Source organism: Manis javanica, unplaced genomic scaffold, assembly GCF_040802235.1.
Source record: "Manis javanica isolate MJ-LG unplaced genomic scaffold, MJ_LKY HiC_scaffold_25, whole genome shotgun sequence".
Lineage (NCBI taxonomy): Eukaryota > Metazoa > Chordata > Mammalia > Pholidota > Manidae > Manis > Manis javanica.
In genome coordinates, this window is record NW_027332171.1 from 999,860 (window position 1) to 1,026,270 (window position 26,411).

The 26,411-nt window shown below is 45.1% G+C and overlaps 1 protein-coding gene across 1 annotated transcript in view; it reads left to right on the forward strand.

Moving 5' to 3' along the window:
- Window positions 1–750: 750 nt before the first annotated feature.
- OSBP (oxysterol binding protein) overlaps window positions 751–26,411 on the forward strand; it is a 29,947-nt gene continuing 4,286 nt past the window's right edge. The window contains exons 1-11 of the mRNA XM_017670059.3: window positions 751–1,486; window positions 5,819–6,027; window positions 8,063–8,313; window positions 13,898–14,096; window positions 14,343–14,445; window positions 14,758–14,812; window positions 14,992–15,123; window positions 22,012–22,257; window positions 22,515–22,635; window positions 25,454–25,557; window positions 26,232–26,327. Of these exons, the coding sequence (XP_017525548.3) occupies window positions 1,143–1,486; window positions 5,819–6,027; window positions 8,063–8,313; window positions 13,898–14,096; window positions 14,343–14,445; window positions 14,758–14,812; window positions 14,992–15,123; window positions 22,012–22,257; window positions 22,515–22,635; window positions 25,454–25,557; window positions 26,232–26,327 (1,860 nt within the window). The 5' untranslated portion in view covers window positions 751–1,142. The remainder of the gene's footprint in view (window positions 1,487–5,818; window positions 6,028–8,062; window positions 8,314–13,897; window positions 14,097–14,342; window positions 14,446–14,757; window positions 14,813–14,991; window positions 15,124–22,011; window positions 22,258–22,514; window positions 22,636–25,453; window positions 25,558–26,231; window positions 26,328–26,411) is intronic.

Genomic DNA, 26,411 nt, shown 5'->3' on the forward strand with positions numbered 1-26,411 from the left:
AAACCAACAAAGACCTTTTAGGAGATATCGGTAGAAAACAGAGTCAGGTCCTCGAGAGTCATCTCTTCACAGCTAAGTCAGCAACTCGTGGGATAGAGTGAGGAGAAGCATACGACAATCTAGAATCAAGGGTAAGGGGTGTGGTGCGATAACGAGCAAACCAGGGAAGAGAATTAGGAATCTTGGATCGAGGAGCGAACTGGGGAAGCTATTTCTGGGCCTGGCTAGGAGCCAGTTGCTACAAGGGTCCCAAGAAAGGGGAGCATCGGGTTGACTGTTGAGAGTCACTCTTTTTAAGAAACCATGGAGGTCTTAACTCAGAGTAGAATCCAAAGCTTCTGAGAAGCTAACTCACTTTTGCCTCCCACCAACTACTCCAATACTGGCCCCAAGCGGGCACGCCCCCAAGGGCTCTTCCAGGATTTTATTGGCTGTCTTAGGGCTTTTCACAGACAATTCCTGGAACCAATCACCTCCAATAACCGCCCCGAATCTCCGCCGGCATGTGATTGATATGCATACCAACCAATGAGAAATAAAAGTAGGGCTGTGAAAGCGAGACTCTTCACCTTTTTTCTCAACGCGTTCAGTAAATGGTAGAAAAGGCCGAGCAGCTAATACCAAACACCAATCCGTAAGGGCGGAAGAATGACGCTAAGAAGAGTGATGGGAGCGGGTGACGTGGCAGTGACGGAAACATAAACTGAAGAGAGTGGCGGAAGCACAAGCCAATCGACGATCAAGTTAGCTGGGCACTCTGCATTCTCGAGTCCTCCCTGAGCGCCAGAGACTTCGGGAAAACGCCAATGAGCTTCTACATGAGCCTGATTGGCCTTTACCTTATCCAATCAACGGCATGCCTGGCAGACGCGTCCCACGCTGGACTCTCACTGGGTAGTGTGGAATGACAGGCCCGAGAGCAATGCCAATGTCCTAGGGGTCTTCCGCAAGTGACACTCAGCGGCACCAATCGACTTCCCCTTCCCGGCGGCCGAGCCCTCCTCCCCGTGGCGGGCCTGGCGGGGCGGGGACGCTGCGCGGCGGCGGCTGATGCGCTAGCCGAGTGGGGCGCTCCCGGTGGCGACGGCGGCTCTCGTAGGCGGTTCCGGTATTGTATCTCCCGGCGGCGGCGGCGGCGGCTCATGGCGGCGACTGAGCTGAGAGGAGTGGTGGGGCCAGGCCCGGCAGCCATTGCAGCTCCGGGCGGCGGCGGCGCTGGCCCCCCTGTGGTGGGAGGCGGTGGCGGCCGCGGAGACTCCGGGCCAGGCTCTGGGGCCGCCCTGGGCACGGTGGCCGTGAGCGGCCCTGGATCCGGGGCCGGTGGAGTGGCGGCGGCGGGCCCGGCCCCTGGGCCGCCGGCGGGCGGCTCGGGCGCTGGGGGTTCTGGCTCGGCTCGAGAGGGCTGGCTCTTCAAATGGACCAATTATATCAAAGGCTACCAGCGGCGGTGGTTCGTGCTGAGCAACGGGCTCCTGAGCTACTACAGGTAACTGCTTCCGGGGCGCGCGTTCCCCATCGCAGCCCACAGCCCCCGTGCCATCACCCTCTCGAGCCGGCACGGCAGCCAAGGTCGCCCCAGGCCTCCTTTTCTTTACCTGCGCGCACTGACAGCCCGCGACACGAGCCCACCAGAACGAGAGTGAACGCCCCAGGACTTACCCTCCACCTGGTTTCCTCACCTTTGGTGCCAGACCTCCCTTCGTTCTCTGTCCTTTACAGTTTTTGGAGATCACCCACTCTTCCACTGTATTTCCACCAGCACATCGCGATAGTGATTAATTCTGCAAGGAAGGAGCTGTAGTAGGTGTTCAGGGTGACATATGGGAGAGCAAAGCCCAAGCACTGCTCTCAAGGAACTTACTATGCTAGTCCCAAGTCTTAGCTGTCTGTGCTAAGTCTCTAGAATTCAAGGTTATTAGCAGCCCTGGATGTACCGGCCTTTGCTCTCTCCAAATTGAGGCACAAGGACACCAGGCACAGGGTGGCCTCGATATTTATCCCCTGTGTTCCTTATCTCTCCAGGAATTGTCTATGCTTTGCCTTCTGGACAGCCCAGAATGGAGATGTGCACTCCAGTGCAGCTTCTATTTTTGCTGGCCCGATCTCCTCCTATAGGAATGGTTACCAATTCTATCCAATATTTCTGGGGTCTCTTTGGTTCCTTAGGTTGTTTGAAAAGAAGAATCCATGTCTTTGGTATGACTACTTATGTTCAACAATGTTTGTTTTGGAATGTTTCATATATATTTATAGTGACTCACAATCTTGCCATAACATGTTTTGGCTACTCATGATACTATAGACAGATTAAGATACCAGATGTGGGAGATGGGACATAAACATCTCCTGGGTGCTGGACATTTTAGATAGGTGTTTCACATATGGTATTTTGTTGATTCTCAACAACAACCCTGGGAATTAGGAGATAGTCCCATTTTACTTATGAGGAAACTGAGACTAGCTTGAGCAGCTTTCTCAAGGTCTTGAGGAATCAGGATTTGAAACTAGTTCTGTTCACACCGACAAAACCTAAAACCCAGGTTAGTGTTACATGAATCAATCAGATACAGAGATAATTACTTAACTATATAGCAAGTAACTTTATAGATCATGGCTACTATGTGTATTTTATACAAATGTATAAAAATCTCCTTTAAGGGAGTCTTTGCTTGCTATAATGGCATTTCTGATTGAAATCTTTTTGTAAAGACCATCCTATTTGGGACCCCTGAGCACTGTTAAGAGCAGTTCACTATTTCTTTTTCTCTGCCAGCAGTCACTCTGCCACCAGGACAGTTGGGGTGAGTGAATCATTTTCTGTCCACTCCAATTGTATTGGCTCTTAGAGAATTTTGAGAAATTGAAGGTGGGAGTTGGGCATGGTGGAAGTAGGAACATGTTCTTACTGGGTCTCTTGACAGTGGAAAATGTGTTAACGCATCCTCTATGCTTAACTGACATTAATTGTGAACAGTTGTGTATATCATTTGCATTATTCAGAATTGGTTTTAATTTTAACCTTTCTAAGTACTCATCCAGGAATATCAGTTTAAGATCACAAATCTAAAATTTTAGTTTGCTCCAAAAATTTTCCCCTGCTCAACTTCAAGTTTTCCTCTTACACTGACAATCATTCTCATGCTCAGCTGATTCATATCCCAACTTGGCTTGTATGTCACTATTCACACTGACTCCTCATTCTCGGAAGTTAGGTTTTCAGCTGAGGGCCTTACTGTGTGGTCCTTCTCCCCCACATCCAAATTCTTACCAGATCCACTTTCCAGGCCAGTTGATTGATGGATCAATACCAGTCTTGATCAGTGTTGATCTTGGTTGGACATTAATGACTTCTGTGTTGCTGTCTCTTCAAGTACTTGTAACCACTTTTAACTTCTCTCTTATAAGAGCTAGTGGTACCCGTCTGAGTACAGGTAAAACTTCCAAAACATACCAAACCACATATTGGGAAATATGCCACGGGCCTGTCCTGGCCAGCTAAAATGGTCCCACCCACGAAGCAACCAAGCCGCAGGATCCGAATCCAGTCTGTGCACTACCCTCGGAATCACATTGCAATACTTCCTGCCAACTATATTGGCAGTTTATTCTTCCCTACAGAGTTCTTCAGGTCTCCACTTCCCAGGAGTTATTTAGCCAAGTTGTCATTCCTCCTGCTTTTCACGCTTCCAAAACCTGTCATCTCCTATTTATACCTTTCAAAATACTGTTTCCTTATTAGTTGAGATCATGTATTAACTAGACCCATTTTCTGATGAATTGCCCTAATAGGCTTTGGCAAGCCATTTCCCTCTTTTTAACTATCATCTTCTTCCTTATATACACAGTTACACAGATGGCCCATTTCTTAAAGCCATGTGTGGAATCCCAGCTCTCCCAGACACATAGGGCTATAGTAGCAGTTTTCCTGGCTAGCTTTTCAGCTGGCCTTTTCAGGGAAGGACTTCCTAGCCAGAAAATACCACCTAATACTGGAGTGCCTGAAGAACTTATCTTGCACACAGAAAAGCATGTTTTTCTAGCTTCTGTGCTTATCATTTATAACCGTAAGTGTATCTATCTGCCCAAACCCAACAGCCCTGAGTTCAAGCCTACCTTACTTCCCGGTGTTCCTTAGTATTTTTAAAACTACTACGGACTGATTTGAGAAACCTCGTACGTCCACAACATGATCCAGGCAGAGGAGATCCCTAGGAAGTGGTTTGTGAGAGTTGTCAACACATTTATGCGAAATGTAGTAGAAGGTCCAAGTAGCACCTTTGGAATAGAAAGCAAGGGTGAGCTAGCCTGTCAGTTGCATGCCTGTAATTCAGCCTGCATTATTCATAATGTAACTGAAGCTTGGGGGTGGGGGAGGAGAGGTAAGCATGGCCAAAACAGGGCTTCATGTTACAGTGTGGCAGGTGCAGGGGATGGAAGATGGCCCAGATCGAGACCCCCTATCCATCCCATGCTGCTCATTTGTGCATTTGAGGAAGAAAAACCAGTTTCATGTGACAAACTGAAAAATAGCAAATTTGTCTTCCTAGGAACAGTAAACAGACTTTCTCAAACATACCAAATCTTAATTTCTGGAGATGGGGTGTGTGTCATTTCTGGCATGCAGGAATTCTGGAAGTGCCAGGTGTGTTGGGCTGCTTGGCCCCAGTGAAAGGGAAATGGCTCTGGTTTACACTGTGGCAGTTGGCAAAGGACTTTGACCTCTTTGTGTTCCAAGTTGGTCAGAGGAAACTGCGGTCTCAACAGGCAGACCCCTGGGCATAACCAGCGGGTGGTGGAAAATTAGCACAGTTTGCACTGTAGACTCAATTGTACTAACAGCTTGATATTTTATGTGTAGTCTCTTGTAGCTTACTGTCACCCAGTCGTGCTGAAAAGTTCGTAAGTTAGTCTATTAATAGGACGGTCAGTCAGTAGAGATGGGGCAAATTTTTATACCCAGTCCTGTGAGAACAGATTTGCTGAATCTTCCCTAGCTATTAATAGGATGGCTTAGGAGTTCCCACCAAGAGAGGTTAGTGGACCTTAGGAAAGACTATATTCTAGAAAGATTATACCATTTGGTTATTCTTATGTGATTATTCCTTCTTTACAGCCACAGAAAGTGAGTTATTCCTATTTCATATAATTTGTACTGCTGTCAGCATTTAATACTCTAGCCATCTAAGTGTGCCTTACACTCCTGCAGTATAAATCTCAGCTTAGTGTGGCAGTTCTCATTGGAGGTGAGTTACAGTTAGGGGGTGGGTTATTCTGTAATATAAAATGGAGCTCTTTTTTCTCTTAGGGAATGAGATTATTAAATGAAATTTTGTTAACTGTGTTTATAAAGCACTATTTCCTAATCATAACTTACTAAGTAAAAAGAAATTCCTGACCACAAAAGGGCATGAGGGAACTTTTTGGGATGACAGAAGTGTTCTATATCTTGATTGTGGAGGTGGTTACACAATTGTATACACTTGTCAAAACTCACTGAAGTCACACACTTAAAATTGCTGAATTAATACTGTATGTAGTGATGCTTTAGTGAAGCCCATTTTTAAAGAGCTGAGGATGAGAGGAACAGAAGAGCAATAAAATCTGACTCAGAAACAACACTCACAGGCTCTGAAAGGAAATCCCTACCAGTGGTTTCTGGAATTTCGGGAAGCCACTTGAGGGAAATATTAGAACTTGATGATTCCTAAGACTACCATATTTTCAAAAGGCTTCAAGTTACGAAAAGAAAAGGGGACGTGGTGAAGGATAAACCACCCGTCAGCTTTCTACCCAGCTTGTCTTTATCTCGTTACCACAGGTCAAAGGCAGAAATGCGACATACCTGCCGTGGCACCATCAACCTCGCCACCGCCAACATCACGGTGGAGGACTCCTGCAACTTCATCATCTCCAATGGGGGCGCCCAGACCTACCACCTGAAGGCCAGCTCGGAGGTGGAGCGGCAGCGCTGGGTGACGGCCCTTGAGCTGGCCAAGGCCAAGGCTGTCAAGATGCTGGCAGAGTCGGGTAGGGGGCAAAGAGCCTGTGGCTGGGCAGTTTTCCCTTTGTCCTTCTCGGGCATGAGCCTAATTTCACCTCTGCTTGTCTTTCAACCACCAGCCTTCTCCTGGCTGCTTCAGGCTCCTCCTCATCCTGCGGTATTTCTGCTGGAGCGTGGTTTTCAAATGGGGGAGCTCTGCCCTGCAGGAGATGCGTGGCAGTGTCCGGAGACGTTTTTGTTGTCCCAGCTGAGGGGTGGTGTTGCTGTGGGCGTCTAGGGAGCAGAGGCCAGGGGCGCTGCTAAAGCCCCTAGAGAGCAGAGGCGGCCCCCACAACCAGATGGTATCTGGCCCCAAATGTCCTGACGAGGTTGAGAAACTGCCCTAGAGGCACAGCAGTTGTCCTTTTGGCTTTTAATGTCAATTGACTAGCGTAAACTTTTGAGAAATAATTATTATATTGATAGGTCACTCCTAGGATTATTACCGCTCCCAATTTGGATCTATTCTTACTTTTTTCTCCTAATATCTTCTTAACTGTACGTCAGTTGAGCTGAAACATAGACTGCCAGAAACATCATATGTGATATTTTCCATGAGAAATCATCATTTGGCTACCTTAGTTTCACAAAAAGGAGCAATCTAATTATGTTTAGATTTTTCATCAAGGAAAATGGTAGGATTTCCCCCGGCAAATACTGACAGTTTAATCATGCTGCACTTGTTCACGTAGAGCTGACCAAGGTGGTCACCTGGTGACTTTTTTGTCTCCTGTTTTCTTACCCCCTGCCATTTCCCATACTGTATTTAATATCTGTTGAGCAGTGACAGGAAAATTTCACTGTTTGCTGAGTTTTTGGTACCGGTGACATTTGGACTGGCCCTGCCTCCCTGTCTAGCAGCTGGAGCAAATCCTTCCTTATTCCTTCTGTTTTGATGTTAGTGCTGATGTTAGGTCCCCCAGAGGAAGTGGCAGTGCTGGGAAAGTACTTTGCAGTCACAAAGTGTCAAGTACAAAAGTGATAGCAGAGGTGCAGCCGCTCTCAACGGGACTAGATACTGCAGAGCTGTTGAGCAGAAGACCTTGTGTTGCTCGCAGTGTGGTGGTCGCTTTAGTGTCCGAGGATCTTGTTGTGTGGTTCCTGGGCTCTCCTTCAGAAAAGATAGGTTAAGGAATCTTTTGGTGATGGGGACTTTGTCTACAAAGAGCTGGGCTGTGTTTCTCAACCCCTTTCATACATGGCCAGCCAAGCACCCAGAAGATGATGGTAGATTTGCAGTAATAATCCACGTGGACTGGATTGAAATTGTCAAGCTAGAGTTAAAAGGCTCAGTAATTCATTCCAATCCCACGAGCCATTTAGCTTCTCCATCCTGTCCTCCAGGTCACTGGTTCTCAAACTTCAGTGTCCATCAGAATTACCTGGGCAGATTTTTGAAAATACAGATTCCCAGGCCTTGCCTCCCATCAGCCACATCAGGTTCTGGGGTGCAGCCAGAGACTCTACCCCTTTAACAAGTATCCTAGAGGCGGGGTGGGAGAATTGGCTGAAGGCTGCCAAAAGGTACAAGTTGCCAGTTATTTGGTAAATAAGCCCTGGGGCTGGAATGTACAGCAGGAGGACTAGCGTTAACACTGCTGTGGGGCATATTCGAAAGATCTCATCACAGGGAAAGAAACATTTTTTCATTTTTCTGTATCTGTACGAGGTGACGGTTGTTAACTAAACTTACTGTGGTAATCATTTCACAGTATCTGTGAGCCAAGTCATAATGCAGTACAATTTAGATTTATGTAGTGCTGCATGTCAATTATGTCACAATAAAGCTTGAAGAAAAATAAAAGCACGAGCAAAACAAATGCTTACTGTTCTGTGCCTTGGGAAAAACAAGAGAACCACCCCAGTTGTTCCTGATACAGGTGGGCCATGGAGGGCGCTGGACAAATCACTGGGAACGGGCAGCTGTTGGTCGGTCAGAGCACATGTGTAAGGAGTTCAGTTTGGTTGTGGGCAGAGCTGGTAGGGTTCTGAGTCCTGTAAGTCACCTTTTCGCCCCTACAGATGAGTCAGGAGATGAAGAGGCTGTGTCACAAACCGACAAGACCGAGCTGCAGAACACCCTCCGCACGCTCTCCAGCAAAGTGGAGGACCTGAGCACGTGCAATGACCTGATCGCCAAGCACGGCACGGCGCTGCAGCGCTCGCTCAGCGAGCTGGAGGCCCTGAGGCTGCCCGCCGAGAGCAACGAGAAGATCAAGCAGGTCAACGAGCGGGCCACGCTCTTCAGGATAACGTCCAACGCCATGATCAATGTGAGTGTGGGTGGTAGCCATGTTGCTTTTGCATTCTTTCTCTCTTCAAAATTTCATTCTCCCCAAATGTGAGGAAACTGTGATGGATATAGCACAGAACATTAGGTCCTGCCTCACTGCCCAAGGAAGTAGGTTACATTGTTTGTTGTGTGAAATACAGCAGGCTGTGCAGACGGAAGGACGTGCATACCCTGCTCCTGTGGTCAGAAGGACACGGCTTCAGCCCGGGAGTTAGGGAGGGACCCAGAGTTCCCGCCAGCCCAGCTTCTGCCACCAGCAGAACATCTCATGGAGATGCTGGTGGAGTCCCTTCACTTCTCTTGCCTTGCAGTTTTATGTATTTATGCATTTACCTACTTATTTTTTAGCTAGCTTTGGAACTTAAAGTCTCTGGATCCTTTCCATCGTGTTAACCGTGAGCTTTAGGTTGGAGTCTTACCCCCACTTTGCTAATGCAGCTGGCCCACAGTGGTAAGTGGGGGCTGGATCAAGTACTGGCAAGAACTTCCTAATACTAGTTAGCCCCATCTTTAGTCCTTGATTTCAGGAGTAGTTCTGGGTGATACAACAGAAATACTCACCCTTGGGCACTTCTCTTTTAAAAAGAAAGAGCCAACATGTCTCCCTCTGTCCGACCCCTTCCGTGGGTGCCTGTTGCTTCATGGACTATCTCAGCTGCTTGGGCGCAAGGCTGTAGGTAAACCTCAAGCAGCCCTGGTGTTAGTGATGCATTTCAGGTGCGGGGGTAGGTCTGAAATGAATCCGTGGCTTCAACAGTGCTGTTTTCGCTCTGCTGGTGCCTGATTCTGCCCTGGCAGGTATTTAGCCTCCACATCAGAACAGTAGAGCACATTTCATGCGACGGGGGAGGAGTGTACTCTGGGAAAGGGCTTATGCGGGGGTTTTCCCTAGGCTGCTTAAAGGGGATGAAATTACTTCACTGGAGCCAGATTTTCCCTTGTTTAGGGGGTCATAATAAGACATCTGTTCAGATCTGGTTTAGTTCACGTGGCTCCTAGAGATCAGAGGTGTTTTTCTGTGACCAACAAAAATCTAATTTTTCTCATTTAAAACCCCTTGGTTACTTAATACACAGTTGTGATAATCTTTATTTTCATATCATTTTCTGAAGTGTGGAATACTTCCTTCAGTGCTCTGGTTCACATGAGGTGTGAATCACTTTGTCCACTGAAGGGCTACGTGAAGGTCAGCTGTCCCCTAGGACTGTTCTGCAGATCAGCACTGACCCTGTTTCAGATGTCTAGTTGCTGCTCTTTCTCCAGAGCGTCACACTTCTTAGTGACTGTGTGCCTGTTTTCCTGGTCTTCATGTGATCAAGAAAACCCCATAAACCGTGCAGGTCAATTCATCACTAGTAAAGAATATACTTTTCCAGTAGAACAGCTCAGGACACAACCATCTCCTGATAGTGAATGTTGCCTTTAGCCGTGCAAGTGAACCTCTTGCTCCATGACAGTTTTTTTCCTACTCTGATGTGAAAATTTTGCTCAGAACACCTCAATGTAAAAATTGCTCATAAAACTGAAGCTTTAGTTCAGACTTTTCTCTTGAAAATATGCTCATCCTTGTTCCTTGGGGCAATTCTTTTCCCCTAAGTTCTAAAGTGTCCCTAGTTGGTGTCAAAGGGAGTAATTCCGTGAAAGGCAGAGGTTAAGTCCCATTTTTCATTCTGTTCTGCCCGGCATACTGTGTCTGCCTCCTCCATAGTTGGTATTGCTGGAAAGACATGGTTTTTTAATCCCTGTGTTGTTTCCTTTGTATCTTTTAGGTGATGACAGGAAGGCCTTAAAATTAACATGCTAGCACTTCACATCTCTGGAAGGGCAACTTTATTATCAAAGGAAGAATACATTTCCCTCAGTTTCTCCCTTGTTTAAGCAAATAGCTTTTCTTACTACCAGAGTGAACTAACCAGGGGAGTAAATCTGACACTATTAGTGTACCTATTTACTAATTCAATGAACATCAATTGAGCACCTTCTGGATTCTAGGCACTTGTGCTACGGGACATAAAACCAACAGTGGAATGTGCCCTACCCTCAGGGAAATTGCTCTCTAGTGAGGAGGCAGAAGTAAACAGATCATTTTGAAGCACAAAGTGCATGACAGATGCAAGCACAGGCTGAGGTGCGGTGTGGTGCTGTGCGTGGAGGATGAGAGAGGGTAACACCTTAACTGAATTCCGAAAGTCCAGAGAGAGTCTTCCTGTGAAAGAAGGCAATACAAATACAGAGCTTGGGGCCCTGAAGTCCAGCTGCCTCAGTTAAGTATCTATAAAACCTGGGGCAACCTGCTTCCTCTGTGACCTCAGTTCCTTTTCTGTAAATGGCAATGATACCAGTAGCTGCTCACAAGGATGGTGAAAGGCTTTTATAAGATAATTAATATAAAGTGTTCATCAAATTGCCTGACATATAATTGTCTCTCACTAAAGTTTAGTTTGATCAGTATTCTTAAAAGGAAGTAAGGGAGAAGAGTTGATCCAGGTAGAGGTGCGGCATACGCGGGTTCCTCCCTTTTCCCCAAAGTTTGGGAACTGCTCAGAACTGACTATTAATAGAATAAGGAAGTAGCTGGAGATAAGGCTGGAGAGGAATTAAGTGTTAGGGAAAGGATGTGGTGTAGGTTCAGCTATAGGGGCGTGGTGGCAGTGGATTAGAAGAGGATAAGAAGGGTTTTGATACAGGCTTATCTGTAATAGCTAACCCCTTACTGAATGCTTACTGTGAGCCCGGTATTTCTAAATGCTTTATATGTGAAGCAATAGCCCTTTGAGGTTACTCTTACTCTCTGTTTAGAGATGAGGAAGGTGAGGCACAGAGAGGTTAAATAACCTACCCAGAATTGCAGAGCTAGATAGAGGGGGTGGAGCTGTGATTTGAGCCCCAGCAATCCAACTCCAGCGTATGCAGTCTGTACTGCCTCTGAGTAGAGAGGATGGAGAGAGTGAGTGTACAGACTCTAGAAATACTGAAAAGGAATCAGTGGGACTTGATAACTGGATGTGCAGAGGGAAGAAGAATTAAGAAAGAGGGATGCCTCTTAGTTTTCCGGCTTGGGCGGGTGGAACTGTGCTTGGGATGGAGGACACCAGAGCAAGAAGCAGAGCCAGAAAGCGACTGTGATGAGTTTGGACCCACTGATTTTGAGATTACTTTGAGCCACTGAATAGGCCAATTGGATATTCTGAGCTGAAGCTCCGAGAGGCCAAAACCAGAATTACTAATTCTGTCATCAGTAGCCTACAGGCAAAGGTTGAATCCATGGGAGTAGATACTCTATCTACCTTTAGTTTCTCTGTAATAGGGCATAGACATTTAAGCTGACATTGCTTTCTTTCTTCACTTATTTATTAAGCAAACGTTATTATTAGGCTTCTGCTATGTTCAAAGCCACTAACTTAGGAGCTGTAGATATGAAATTGAATAAGGTTAAACCATGTTGCTCATAATCCATCTGGAAACAGAAAAATCAGTCAACGGTGCTGCAGTAACTGGTGCAGAATAGAAGGATGTGCAGTGTTATGGGAATGTAGAGACTGGGGAGGAACATGTCACAGAAGAAAATAACATTCGCCATAGATCTTAAAGGATGAAGAAGATTTGGCCAAGTAGAGAAAGGGAATAGGAGAGGGCATTCTGAGCAGAGCCAAAAGCATGTACTATGGTAGGCAGGCCTGAAAGAAATCTGTGTGTACAACAAATGGTGAGCAGTTCAGTGTGGCTCCACCACAGGGTGCAGGGGTGCAGCCGCCTGGACAGGTGGATACGCAGCAGGTGGTGGCCATTCCTCAGCGGCCCTTTCTGTTACCACTGGGAGCCAGTCAAGGGACTCATCTGATCAGATCTGTGTTTTGGCTCCATATCCCTTGTTTGAGTCATCAGGTAGGCTCCTAATGTTTAATGTCAGTTGTTTTCTTTTAGTGACCAGAATAAAAACTATTGGTCTGATTATGTGCAGATTCCTTGTTCTCAGTACCTGAATTCCTCAGGTTTAGGTGACTTGAATTTAGTCAAGAATTTATTGAAAGCAAAAATGAACAAGTGGGACTATATCAAGCTGAAAAGCTTCTGTACAGCAAAGGATACCATCAATAGAACAAAAAGGCATCCTACAGTATGGGAGAATATATTCATAAATGACAGATCCGATAAAGGCTTGACATCCAAAATATATAAAGAGCTCATGTACCTCAACAAACAAAAAGCAAATAATCCAATTAAAAAATGGGCAGAGGAGCTGAACAGACAGTTCTCCAAAGAAGAAATTCAGATGGCCAACAGGCACATGAAAAGATGCTCCACATCACTTGTCATCAGAGAAATGCAAATTAAAACCACAATGAGATACCACCTCACACCAGTAAGGATCGCCACCATCCAAAAGACAAACAACAACAAATGTTGACGAGGTTGTGGAGAAAGGGGAACCCTCCTACACTGCTGGTGGGAATGTAAACTAGTTCAACCATTGTGGAAAGCAATATGGAGGTTCCTCAAAAAGCTCAAAATAGAAATAACATTTGACCCAGGAATTCCACTTCTAGGAATTTACCCTAAAAATACAGCAACCCAGTTTGAAAAAGACAGATGCACCCCTGTGTTTATCGGAGCACTATTTACAATAGCCAAGAAATGGAAGCAACCTTAGTGTCCATCAGTAGATGAATGGATAAAGAAGATGTGGTACATATACACAATGGAATATTATGCAGCCATAAGAAAAAAACAGATCCTACCATTCGCAACAACATGGATGGAGCTAGAGGGTATTATGCTCAGTGAAATAGGCCAGGCGGAGAAAGACAAATACCAAATGATTTCACTCATATGTGGAGTGTAAGAACAAAGAAAAACCGAAGGAACAAAACAGCAGCAGAATCACAGAACCCAAGAATGGACTAACAGTCACCAAAGGGAAAGGGACTGGGGAGGATGGGTGGGAAGGGAGGGATAAGGGCGGGGAAGAAGAAAGGGGGCATTACGATTAGCGTGTATAATGTGGGGGGGTGCATGGGGAGGGCTGTGTAACACAGAGAAGAGAAGTAGTGATTCTACAGCATCTTACTACGCTGATGGACAGTGACTAATGGAGTTTGTTGGGGGGACTTGGTGAAGGGGGGAGCCTAGTAAACATAATGTTCTTTATGTAATTGTAGACTGATGATACCCAAAAAAAAAATTTATTGAAAGCAGTTATCCTGTGCTTTTCCCTATCTTTCTGTTAGTCACTAGACTTCTTTGGGGCACTTTGCATTGCTGCCCTTTGTGATGTTGCCACAGGTATTTGGTCAGGGTTTATTGGTCACTCGGCATTTGTTTGCTCCTCATGACCATGAAAATATAAAAGAACCGTGTCAGCTACGCTCAGTGCTTTTTTTCCTGGGGTTGACCTTGATTGCATCACAGAGCTGGCTGTCCCTGATACTATAGGAGAACAGGGAAAGCCTTTCATTGTCTTCTGTAGTTAAAAATCCCAGGATAAGCTTACTCAGTGAGGGCTCACTGAGGCCTGTGGAACCTCTCCCTAGGTGAGATGACACCTACCAACTTCTTCCATACAGGCCTGCAGAGATTTCCTCTTGTTAGCCCAGACCCATAGTAAGAAATGGCAGAAGTCACTTCAGTATGAGAGAGACCAGCGTATCCGGCTGGAAGAGACCCTGGAGCAGCTGGCGAAGCAGCATAACCACCTGGAGCGGGCGTTCCGGGGGGCCACGGTGCTACCGGCCAACGCTCCTGGCAGTGCCGGTCCCGGCAAGGGTAAGACGCCTAGTTCTTGGGTAGCTTGTGCTGACGCGGGCCGGGGGGTTCTGCAGTTGACAGAAGAGCTCCAGGTTCTCCAGAATCAGTGACACAGGTGAGGTGCAATCGGAGCTCTTTACTTCTGGCTTTTGTACTGCTCTCTACCGTTTGCTGCCATGTTTGTGGTTAGTGCTTAAAAGATCCTGTTGTGCTGGGCTCAGTAAATGTAGCCGAACTAAACACATGAGGCTTTTCTCTTTGTAGATCAGTGCTGCTCTGGCAAAGGAGACGTGAGTGATGAGGATGAGGAGAATGAATTTTTCGATGCTCCTGAGATCATCACCATGCCTGAAAATTTGGGCCACAAGTATGTACTCCTTGACTCCTGAGAAAAATGAATGTATCTGACCATCAAAGGCTGGAAATATTTCGGTGGAAGAGTCATAGTTGTCAGTGTTTACTAAAATCTGGACCCTTTTTCTTAAGTACATGGGAAACTGTCAGGTTTTTTACATGAGATGTTAAAATGCACACATATTCTGCTGTAAGTGGCAGTACTCAGTCACCCACTAAAACCTTTGTGCAGTGTGCTTAGCGTTCTGCGCAGTGAAGGCATGGCAGGGACCAAACTCTAGCTCTGATCTTTGTCCTAACTCGCATACACTTCCTGTCCGTGTAGACGTACTGGCAGTAACATCAGTGGAGCCAGCAGTGACATCAGCCTTGATGAGCAGGTAACCCTTCCTTGGCAGTCACCAAGAGTCATGGACTTGGGTGAGATTCCCAAGGATTTGCTGGTAAAGTGCTAAGGGAAAAGAAATACACTGATTTTTTTAGCATGAGGGAGGGGAAGGTCAAAACCCAGGTTTGCTGTTCTTTATGGGTGATTGAATGGCTTTGTTTTTGCCCTTAGTACAAGCATCCGCTGGAAGAGACCAAGAAGGAGAAGAGAACTAGAATACCATACAAGCCAAACTACAGCCTCAACTTGTGGAGCATCATGAAGAACTGCATTGGAAAAGAGCTCTCCAAGATCCCCATGCCGGTGAGGTTCTCGCACGCCCGGGCTGCTGCCGGGAGGGCCGCTCCTCAGCGGGCAGAGTGCTGCCATGACAGCCCCACCTGCCTGTGGCATGGTCTTTGTTACTTTATAGTCATAAACTGTCCCTTAAAATTAGCTGCTTTAATTTTGGCTCTGGCTCTAGTATGCTTCCAGGCCACCTAGAATCGAACGTATTTGTTCAGTAACATTTATGAGCAAATTCCTATGCTGGATATGCCGGGGGCATGCGAAGAGAAATACACATAGTTAACTGTTTGCAAGAAGCATGTAGTTTAAAAGAGACAGGCATGAAAACAGGTAGAAAATATGACTGTAAGAGTGTTTGGGAAGCACTATACATACAAAGGTTTGGGGAGCACAGAGGCAAAAACAATTCCAACCTGGAAGGTCAAGACCACGTCTGTGGTAAAGATGGTGTTCGGGCTGGCCTGCCACCTCCTTCCTCCAGTCTGTCCACACTGTTACCAAAGTCATTTTTTTAAAATGTAGATGTAGTCATGTCATTCCTTAGCTTTAGCTCCTTTACTGGATTCTTCTTGCCCTGAGGGAGTCGGATTCCTCAGTGGACTTGGTACCTCCTCCCCAAGGCCCCCCACACACATCTGGTGCCCTGGGACTTGGAGTCACCTTCAGGTACTCAGAGGCATCTTGGTTTCTGTTCCCTCAGGGCTTTTGCACATACTGTTCTTTCTACCCAAACTTTTATCAACTCCCCACCCACCCTTGCCTCTTTACTTTTGTCATGGCTAATACCCTTCTCTTCAGGATTTTTCAGGATGTCATCCCTTTCAGCAAACCTTCACCCATGCATCCAGTCAGGCTGAGGTCTCTCCCCTGTGTTCCAGAAAATTCCATCATTTATATTTGTGGGCAGTGGGTATCACTTACTTGTTCATTCCACAAGCATTTTCTGAGTGCCTGCTAGCATGCCTCATGCTGTAACAGTGTATCACTTAAGTATAGATTCAACTTAAAGAAACAAATCCAAAATACAGTGATTTAAACCTGGGGTCAGCAAACCATGGTCTTCAGGGCCAAATGCAGCTGCTGTCTGTGCAGCCTACAAGCTAAGAATAGTTTTCATATTTTTAAATGGTTGAAAAAAAATGAAAAAGATAACCATTTCATGATGTGAAAATTATATAGAATTTAGACATTAGTATCCATTAAGTTTTATTGGACCGTAGTGATATTCATTCATTTATGCACAGGTGTACCTTGTTTTATTGCATTTCATTTTATTGCGTTTCACAGATAATTGCATTTTTACAAATTGAAGGTTTGTGCCAATCCTGCATCAAGCCAGTCTGTGCCATTTTCCCCAAAGCATTTGCTCACTTTGTGTCTGCGTCACATTTGGGTAATTCTTGCAGTATTCTAAACTTTTTCATTATTATGTTCATTACGGTGATCTGTGAGCAGTGGTCTTTGACGTCACTACTGCAATTGTTTTGAGGCACCACGAACTGCCCATATAAATGGTGAGCTTAATCGAGAAATGCTGTGTGTGTGCTGACTGCTCCACTGACCAGCCATTCCACCATCTCTCTCCCTCTCCTCAGGACTCCCTATTCCCTGAGACACAACAATATTGGAAGTAGGCCAGTTAATAACCCTACAATGGTCTCTTGTGTCCAAGCGAAAGGAAAAATTGCACATCTTTTACTTTAAATCAAAAGCTAAAAAGAGTTAAGCTTAGTGAGGGAGGCATGCTGAAAGCCGAGAAGGCTGGGCCTCTTGTGCTGGTCAGTCAAGTTGTGAACGTAAAGGAAAAGTTCCTGAAGGAAATTAAATGTGCTACTCCAGTGAATGCTGAAATGATAAAGTGAAATAGCTTTATTGTTGACATGGAGAAAGTTTTAGTGGTCTGGATGGAAGATCAAACCGGCCACAACATTCCCCTAAGCTGAAGCCTAATCCAGAACTAGGCCTTAGCTGTCTTGAATTCTAGGAAGTCTGAAAGAGGTGAGGAGCTGCAGAAGGAAAGTTTGAAGCCGGCAGAGCTTGATTCATGAGGTTTAAGGAAAGAAGCCGTTGCCATAAAATCAAAGGGCAAGTGCTGATGTAGAAGTTGCAGCAAATTGTCCAGAAGATCTAACTAAGGTGATTAATGAAGGTGGCTACACCAAACGGCAGCTTTCAGTGTAGACGAAACAGCCTTCTATTGGAAGAAGATGCCGTCTAGGACTTTCACAGCTAGAATAGAGATGCCAAAAACCTGGGTTGAAAGCTTCAAAAAGCAGGCTGCCTCTCTTGTGAGCGGCTTATGCAGGTGGTGACTAAGTTGAAGCCAGTACTCATTTATATTCCAAAAATTCTAGGGCCCTTAAAAGTAATGCTAAATCTACACTGCCTGTGCTCTATGAATGGAGCAACAAAGCCTGGAAAACAGCACATCGGTTTACAACATGGTTTCCTGAATATTTTAAGCCCACTGCTGGGGCCTATACTACTCAGAAGAAGAGTTACTTCAAAATATGACCGCTCACTGACAACACAACTGCACACCCGAGAGCTCTGATGGGGATGGACAAGGCGATTAATATTGGTTCCATGCCTGCCAACATAACATCCATTCTGCAACCCATGGATCAGCGAGTCACGTTGCCTTTCTCATGTCTTACTATTTAAGAAATACATTCCATAAAGCTCTTTCTTGCTGCCATAGATGGTGATTCCTCTGATGTATCTGAACAAAGTAAATAGAAAACCTTCTGGAAAGGAGTCACCATTCAAAATTCCGTTAACATTCATGATGAGTAGGAAGAGGTGAAAATACCAACATTAACCGCAGTTTGGGAGAAGATCGCAACCCTCATGGATGACTTTGAGGGGTTCAGGACTTCAGTGGAAGAAGTCACCACAGATGGTGTGGAAATAGCAAGGGAACCAGAATTAGAAGCGGAGCCTGACGACATGGCTGAATTCATTAATCTCAGGATGAAACTTGAACATATAAGGAGCTGCTGCTTAGGGATGAGCAAAGAAAGTAGTTTCTTGAGATGGAATCAACTCCGGGTGAAGATGGTTGAAATGACCACAAAGGGTTTAGAATAGTCCATAAACTATGGTAAAGCAGCAACAAGGTTTGAAATGACTGACTCCAATTTTGAAAGAAGTTCTGTGGGTAAAATGCTACAGAGAAATTGTGAAAGGAGGAGTTAAACGATGCAGCAAACTTCGTTTTTGTCTTATTTTAAGAAATGGCCACAGCCACCTCAGCCTCAGCAGCCACACCCTGATCAGTCAGCAGCCACCAACATCAAGGCAAAACCCTCCACCAACAAAGAGATTATGAGTTGCTAAAAGCTCAGATGATGGTTAGCATTTTTTAGCAATAAAGTATTTTTTAATTAAGATACTTAGAAAAAAAACAATGCTATTGCATACTTAACCTACCATATATAGTGTAATATATTTGTGTGTATAGTGCATATATTTGTATGCACTGAGAAACCAAAAAATTCATTTGACTTTCTTTACTGCTATGTTTGCTTTATTGCCATGGCCTGGAACCGAACCCACAGTATCTCTGAAGTCTGCCCATACTGTCGTGGCTGCCTTCATCCTACAGCAGCAGTGTGGAGGGTTGTGATTGAGGCCATATGGCCACCAAAGCCTAAATATTTACTGTCTAGACTTGTACAGAAAAAGCTGGCCAATTGCTGCCGTAAACATCAGCTTCACTTGTTCTTATGTTAAAGTCCAGGAGTAGGGGGTCCAGAGCTGGTTCGCACTCCACAGTGTCAGGACCAGGCCCCTTTCTGTTCTGTTCTGTTGACTGTGGCCTCAGTTCCTAGTTCTGAAGTGGCTGCTCCAGGCTGGGCCATCAGGGTCTCATTCCAGTCAGCAGGAAGAAGAAAAGAGAAGGGCATGTCCTGCCTTTTAAGAGTGTTTCCTGGAATTGCACAAACTGTTTTCACTTCACTCTCTTTGACCAGAACTTCATCATGTGTCCATAGCTAGCTGGAAATGAAGACTTCTGTTTTTGGTGGCATGGCCTAGTTGAAAAATCTTCCTGTAGAAGAAGGAAGGATGGGAGGTGGCTGCAGGTTCTGCCCACAGCCAGGTACTTGGCATATGGAAAGCATTCTCCTTCCTTCTTGTGCTTACAAACCAGTGTGTGGTTCCTGCCTCTCTCTAGACCATGTTCTTCCTGGGCAGAGACTATGTCTTACTGGTCATCGTAGCCTTGCTGCTTAGCCAGTGCCTGGCACATAATATATACCCTTCAGCAAATGTTGAAGTAATTAATTAGCTGGGTTTGGGAAAACAAATAGTTGATGTTTAAGCATGTAAGATTTTTGTTAGAAAAATGTTGGCCTCCAGGCAAGGAAAGGCCCTACATAAGCATACTGGAGAAAAATAAAATTGGTTACTGGGGGCCTAAAAAGAAGCCCCACTTGCCTGGTGTCTGAAGGAAGTATGGGAAGGCGGGTTGGAAAGGCATGTCATGGCCACCTCAGAAGCCCTGCTGAGAAGTAGCTTCTGAGTCTAGGTGACCTTTCTGTCGTGTACCAGTAGTTCCTTGTTGACATTGCCACCAGGAGCGTGCAATCCTGCGCCTGTTTGCCTGCAGATCTAGTTCTCGCCCTTCCCCTGCTCTGCTGGGTCACAGGAAAGCTGATCCCTCCAGGCTGTGTTTCTCAGGCTTCCCTGTCTGCTGGTGCCTGGCTGGGCTACACCGGTGTGAGGCAGCTGTAGGAGTTCAGAGCAGGGAGGAAGGGAGAGGCTGCAGGGTCCCCTTCCCCCAGTACTGCGTTCCCCTGGGCAGTGCCCTGCCAGTAGCTGTGTGGCCCCAGCTTTCACTCCAACAAGTCCCCTGAGGTTTTAAAACACTTCTGCCAGGTGCCTCAGACTGCAGTAATACCACTGCTTCTGTTTGTCCCTCCAACCAACCAGTGGCTATGGCTTCCTGCTGGTGCTAATCTCAAGGTTGTCTTTTTTGGCTGCCCAACTCCCCATCAGTTGTATAATTAATTCCCTCTTCCTTCCACTTTAAATTTGCAGATCTGTTTGCTCCCCTGTGCGGCCTCTGAGTGATAAAATGACCAATATGAAAAGCTTGGCACTTGTAAGGGCTCATCACACCCAGCACTGTGTGTGTGTGTGTGTGTGAAAAGCAGTGACGGCCTAAGGATGCACTGACTGTAGGCCCAGGGAATGCTAGTATGTCTTGTGGCCGCCAGTGGAGCACACCAGAACCCCCCCAGGTTTCCTCAAAACACATGGAGATGTTACTCCATGTCCCTGAGATTCTGCCAGTGAGACTTGTTGGTTGTAGTTAATAAGTACCCTGCCTAAAAAGACTTGAAGATTCAAGTTTTTCAGGCTGTTGTTCCTCAGTGTGCATTTTTCTTATCACACTGTTTTTTTCTAAGTGTCCCTCAGTGTTGAGAAAATGGTTTTGAGGGAGGGAGATCCTACTTCCCAAAAGAAGAGCATTCTGGTGTCGGTGCTGTGGCTCTGTGTTGATCGGGAAATCTTCACAGACAAATGCTTGGTCTATTTCTCAAAGAAAAAGCAGTCGCTGGTATATTACTTATTTTTTATAATGTATAAAAGCATAGAAACAAGTGTGAAAATACTAATAATGTTATCTTTGGGTGATGACATCTCAAGGAAATTCTTTCCTTTATAGTTTGTGTTCAGAGCTTGTTATAGTGAAAATTACAGGATATTTCCTAATAGGGAGGATGGTAAATATTAGGGTTGTATGTGGCTCAAAGATCGGCAGGTAGAAGGTTAGACAAAAATACAAAGAAAGAGGTTGGAATGTAAGAAAGAAAAGTGTTGCTTTTGTTTGCTTAACTGAAATGTTGCTTTAACCCAGCTCCATTCAAGAGAAAAGACATTTTTTCCTCCTTCCTCTGTTTTCTGGACTCAGAACTCAGGCTAGTAATATTCAGGCTTATTTAGCTGTATTGCTGATTAAGTAAGCTTTATGGGCTAGCCTGCAAACCTAACCTTTTCATAGTAATTTCTTAAGTAGTAAATTCCAAACAGTCAATTTAGAAGGCAGCTCTCTTTTGGGGTGAGGGGGACAATGTCTCTCTTGTTTACTTCTCTATACCCAGTGGGTAGTTCAGAGTCTGGTACACAGGAGGGCTTTAAATATTTGTGGACTGATTAAGTGCATAAATGAATGAAAGAACACTTTCTCCCTAACAAGCACACAAACACACACTTTCTTCATCCTGTGGGTAAGTGCCTTAAATTGGCTCTAAAACTTGAAAGGTAGAAACACAGCCCCCTCTCTGCCCCGCTATGAGCACTCCAGGTCCAGAACACAACTATCCAGCTTCAGAGAAGAAATCAGAATCCTGGCCTGATGTGAAGCTGAACTAAGACTCAGCAGTCGTCTAGTCCAGGAGTGGCAGCTAACTAGTTTTATTTCCTTTTTGCTAATCAGAACACACCTGTACTGATCATTTACTGCCCTTTCTTTCCTTCTTCAAGAACCTTCAAAAATTGTAAATACCTAGTTTTCTCTCTGAGTATACTTGTGCTTAAATACATTTCCTTTTTTATTCATTCATTCAAACCAGTTTGATGATGGTCTCGGCAAGGCACCAGTGGCTCTTGGATATGCAGTGCTGAGCATGAATGGAAGAGGCATGGCTTCCATCTCAAAGAACTTAGTTAGTAAAAGAAATGAAAATGGAGATGTGTACCTGACATGCACAGTTGGCCGGGGAGAATGGGTTTCTAAAATGGATTTTAGGGCTGCTCTACTGAGTGAAGGCCTCTGCTCTTCCCAGTGATTTGCTTTATCATCCTGCATCTCAATATGTTTCTCACCTGCAAAAAACTAAATTGTCTCTTATAGATGTGTGGGCAAAGTTTTTATATCTGTTCTTTTCCTGACAGGTGAACTTTAATGAGCCCTTATCCATGCTTCAGCGCCTTACTGAAGATCTGGAATACCATGAGCTGCTAGACCGAGCTGCAAAGTGTGAGAACTCTCTAGAACAGCTCTGTTATGTTGCAGCTTTCACCGTGTCCTCCTACTCCACTACTGTCTTCCGTACCAGCAAGCCGTTCAACCCGCTTCTTGGGGAGACCTTCGAGCTGGACAGATTAGAGGAGAATGGGTACAGATCCCTCTGTGAGCAGGTAAGGGTGTGCGGGACTGGTGCATTTCCTTTTTGAAGAAAGGGATGATTTTTTGGTTGATCCCCGTTGGTGTTACATTTGCAGAAATGTCAGTCCCTGTCACCCCAGACTGCTTTCTTGTGTAGGCCCTGGTGTTTACCTATGCTTATGGGTGTAACAATGTCAAGTATGAATTTTGGGTATTTGTCGCCAATAAATAGGCAGTATCTTTTCTGTCTCCTTTTTTCCTCCTTAATGTGAACACTGATTTCTTCAAGGTGAGTCATCATCCCCCCGCTGCTGCGCACCATGCTGAGTCCAAAAATGGCTGGACATTGCGTCAGGAAATCAAAATCACCAGCAAGTTTCGAGGCAAATACCTCTCCATCATGCCCCTCGGTAAGGCTGTCAGCTTTGTACAGATCAGAGCTGCAGGAATGAAAGATTTTCTGGCACGACAGAGGAGGTCACTGGGGTCCGAGTCAGGAGACCAGAGGCATAACTGAGCTAACCGGGCAGCTCCTTCAACCTCCCGGCTTCCAGTGAGCGAGGGGCACGAGCCTCCGCAAGGGCCAGTCCAGTCAGGAATTCTGTGTCTTCTTGGCTATATAATGAATCTTTAAGTACTGTTTTAGAATATACATTCCAGCATGCGTTTCTTAAACTCTGTCTCTTCACTGGAGTGTGTCCTCATTACTTGCCAGTCAGGTCCTCCCTAAAATTCGGAACTCTGTGACCACAAGGTTACCTTCCTTGGCTAGTGCCCCCCGCCCCCATAATCTTGCCCTACCAGACGGCTTAGGTATCATTTATGTAATGACTGAACTCCAGGTAAGATGAAACTTGATTTTCAAAGACCATATCACATTACAAGTTAATTTTGTCGCATGATCAAAAACACTGGCCTGGGAATAGAAGTCCTAATATGCAATGTTAGGGAGTCTGTGCTTTAGGGAAAAGGAGATTATTAAAAAAATATCTTGGAACATAACCAGCCATATATGGCCATGGATGTACTGAAGAGTGAATGCTGATCTACAGCAAAAGAAACCCGAAGCAGACAGAGAAAGAAAGAAGTAGCTCCCTAGAGACAGAGCCCCCAGGAACTGCTTGAGTTTCACATGGCTTTCCATTTTCGGGCTGTAGGCTTTCATGAGGCAGGTCTGCAGGGCTTCGTTGTTGCAGTGTGGTCTTCTTGAATAAATTCCCCTTTCAGAAACACAAATATGGCAGGTATAGTGCAGACTAGAATCAGCCAAAAAAAATCCAGAAATGTTTGTAATGTTAAAAGGAGGAAAGACACAGAAGTGTTAACTCTGTGACTTCATGGTTAATATGAAAAAGGCCCTGAGAGGAAAAGGAGAGTAAGTGGTTTTGGTCTTGCTACTCACTGAAGACCTTCGGAAAAGTTCTAATTGCTCACTGTCTTTGAAGCTAAGAATGTCAGCGGTATTAGGTTAAGAGTAGTAAACACCAGGGCTGTTCACACTTGATTTGCAGAACTAGGGTGTCAGTGGTCATATTACAGTGTGACTATCCCCATGGCAAAGAGAGTCAGAGGCCCCTGGGGGTTGCTTAAGGGATGGATTCTAATTCTAAGGAGGGTTGTGTACATTAAAAAAATAACATGAAGTCTACCTTACCAGTGATGTGCTATATATTTTCTCTATTATTTGACTAATTAGAATTCTTTGAGAGGTAAATAACTATATGAACATGATATGAGTGGTGGGTCTAATTTTTTCAAAGTTAAAAAATTACCTTTGGTAGTTATTTAAGGATTCGAGTCACCAGGATGTGTTGTGCTAAGTGCCTCCATCTGTTAATACTGAGCACCCACCACTTACCAGATACAGTTGTAGGTGCTTGGGAGACATAAGTGAACAAAACAAAGACGCTGGCCTTTGTAGGGACATTGAACAAAATTGACATAGTGACAGGAATCTGAATACAGAGGATAAGAGTGGGATTTCCAGACATTGGCCATGGAATGGCTATTTCGTATTTTTGGATGCATGACTTGGAAGGAGAACCCACGCAGGGAAATTTTCACATTTGCAGCGGCACCCACGTCTCTGGGTAATTGTGAAGCCAGTAGATGTCACTGAAGAAAGCGATATGGACAGGGGTGTAAGTGAGTAGGCAGATAGGTGGCTTTTTGAGGTGCTGGCAGGGAGTCTGAGTGTCTCTGTAAAATAGGCTGTAAAAGTTAGAATTCTTGCAATCTGTAAAGAAGAATGCCTCTAGAAAATATAATTGAAGTTTGCAAAATGATAAAGACCATGAAACAGGATAAATACGAATTTGCTCATCAAGTTCTAGTTATCAGAGCGAGGTGGTAGCCTTAAAGTTTAAAGAGATGCATTTACGTAAGTGTTATTTTGTAGTTTTGAAGTTCTCTAACCTAAGAAGAACCACAGTTTCACAATGCGAAAGAAACAGCCATCCAGCCGCTAGACCTTTGTGTCAGTGACACTACTGGGCTGCCTAGGGGCCCACGACGTCACCTCCTTGGCATAAACTGTTCAGAGTTCCCATGATTAACAAACAGTGCTATCATTTGGGAAATTCCGACAATTTAGAGGCTTCCTCCCCTCCCAGAAACACAGACAAAGATCGGACAAACTGTTGCTATACAACACAGAATCACAAATGCAGGGAGTGGGAGAGCCACGATTGAATCTAGTTCTGTGTGAGTAAAAGGCCCTGCTCCATCTGCTGCTTTTTATTGTGAAGGCCCTTAGGTAAGTGGTACATGTGAGGTCACACAGCTCGTCACTGACAGTAGGCCTGGTCCCCAGTACTGACTACCCGTGTCTGCTCCTTTCCACGAGGCAGTCGTGTTTATTCACGTTATGGCAGGTATGACCTGTTCCTGTAAATTTTGCCGCTGGTATGGCGGGCACAGTTGGTGGGAAGACTGGGGCTTTTACTTTGATTTTCATTTCTACAATTGCAGAATGTTGTTTCCCAGCTAGGCTGTGTTTGTCATCATTTTGTTATATTTTATTCATAAACTTAAAAATCAAGTGAAAAAATTCAGTGCCTCCAACATGTAAGAAGGTTATAAATCCTTTTTGATTTATTGTTTTCCTTTTATAATATTGAGAATAAATGTCAGTAGACAAAAATCAATCCATTGTTTTTCTAGCTACCATGGTGCTGTTTTTTTCCTCTTAATGTTTGGCTTAATTTGCGTACCTCTCTCTGCTTCCAGGTAGCATCCACTGTATTTTCCATGCAACAGGGCACCACTACACTTGGAAGAAAGTCACCACAACAGTACACAACATTATTGTGGGCAAGCTGTGGATAGATCAGGTATCCTTCCAAGAGTCATTGTGTCATTGGAGATAGCTGACAAAGATGTGCAGATTGAAAAGTATTTAACAAGTACGTTGGTGTAAGAGGTGTACTAAGGTAATACCTAATTACTTGTCAATTTGCTCCTAAGACATGAATGCAGTAAGTTCAGACAAAAGAAGGAATACTGTCTGTGCAGTCAGGAGAGACCTCACAGTAGATGTTGGGATTAAGCCGAACCTAAAAGTGGTTTGGGATTCAAAAGGTAGAAAGGTGGAGAAAATGAAATGAATAAAGTGTAGAAAGGCCTGCCATATGTGACCTTGAAATTATGAGTAGGGAGCTTTGATGGAAGCACAGAGTTGCAGAAGGGTAAAGGTGGGGACTGGTGTGGAAAGCGAAATTACTATGTGAATATCAGTGTATGTGCTGAAGACCAAAGCATGTCACCTAACATGTGACACACAGGCCAAAAAAAGCAAAAGGTCAGTTGGTCCTGATTCCATCCTGGAATACCATGGTTGCAAAGGGAAGGGATTCAGCAGCCTCTCAAGGCTGGCCAAGGCCTGACGTCACCGAGGGAGGCCTGGACCGGGGGGTTGAGAAGGCAGGAACGGCAAGGCATGGGGCTTGGCTGATACCCGAGTCACCCAGTCTTACTAAAACCACCCCATGCTGCTTCTCTTTTATAGTCTGGAGAAATTGATATTGTGAATCACAAGACGGGAGACAAGTGCAATCTTAAATTTGTTCCTTATAGTTACTTCTCTCGTGATGTAGCAAGAAAGGTAAGAGAAGCTGGAATGTAAATTTTTTTCACTTAGTGTGTATCCCATAGAAAGCCTACTCCTTGGGGCCTGGGATAGATGGAT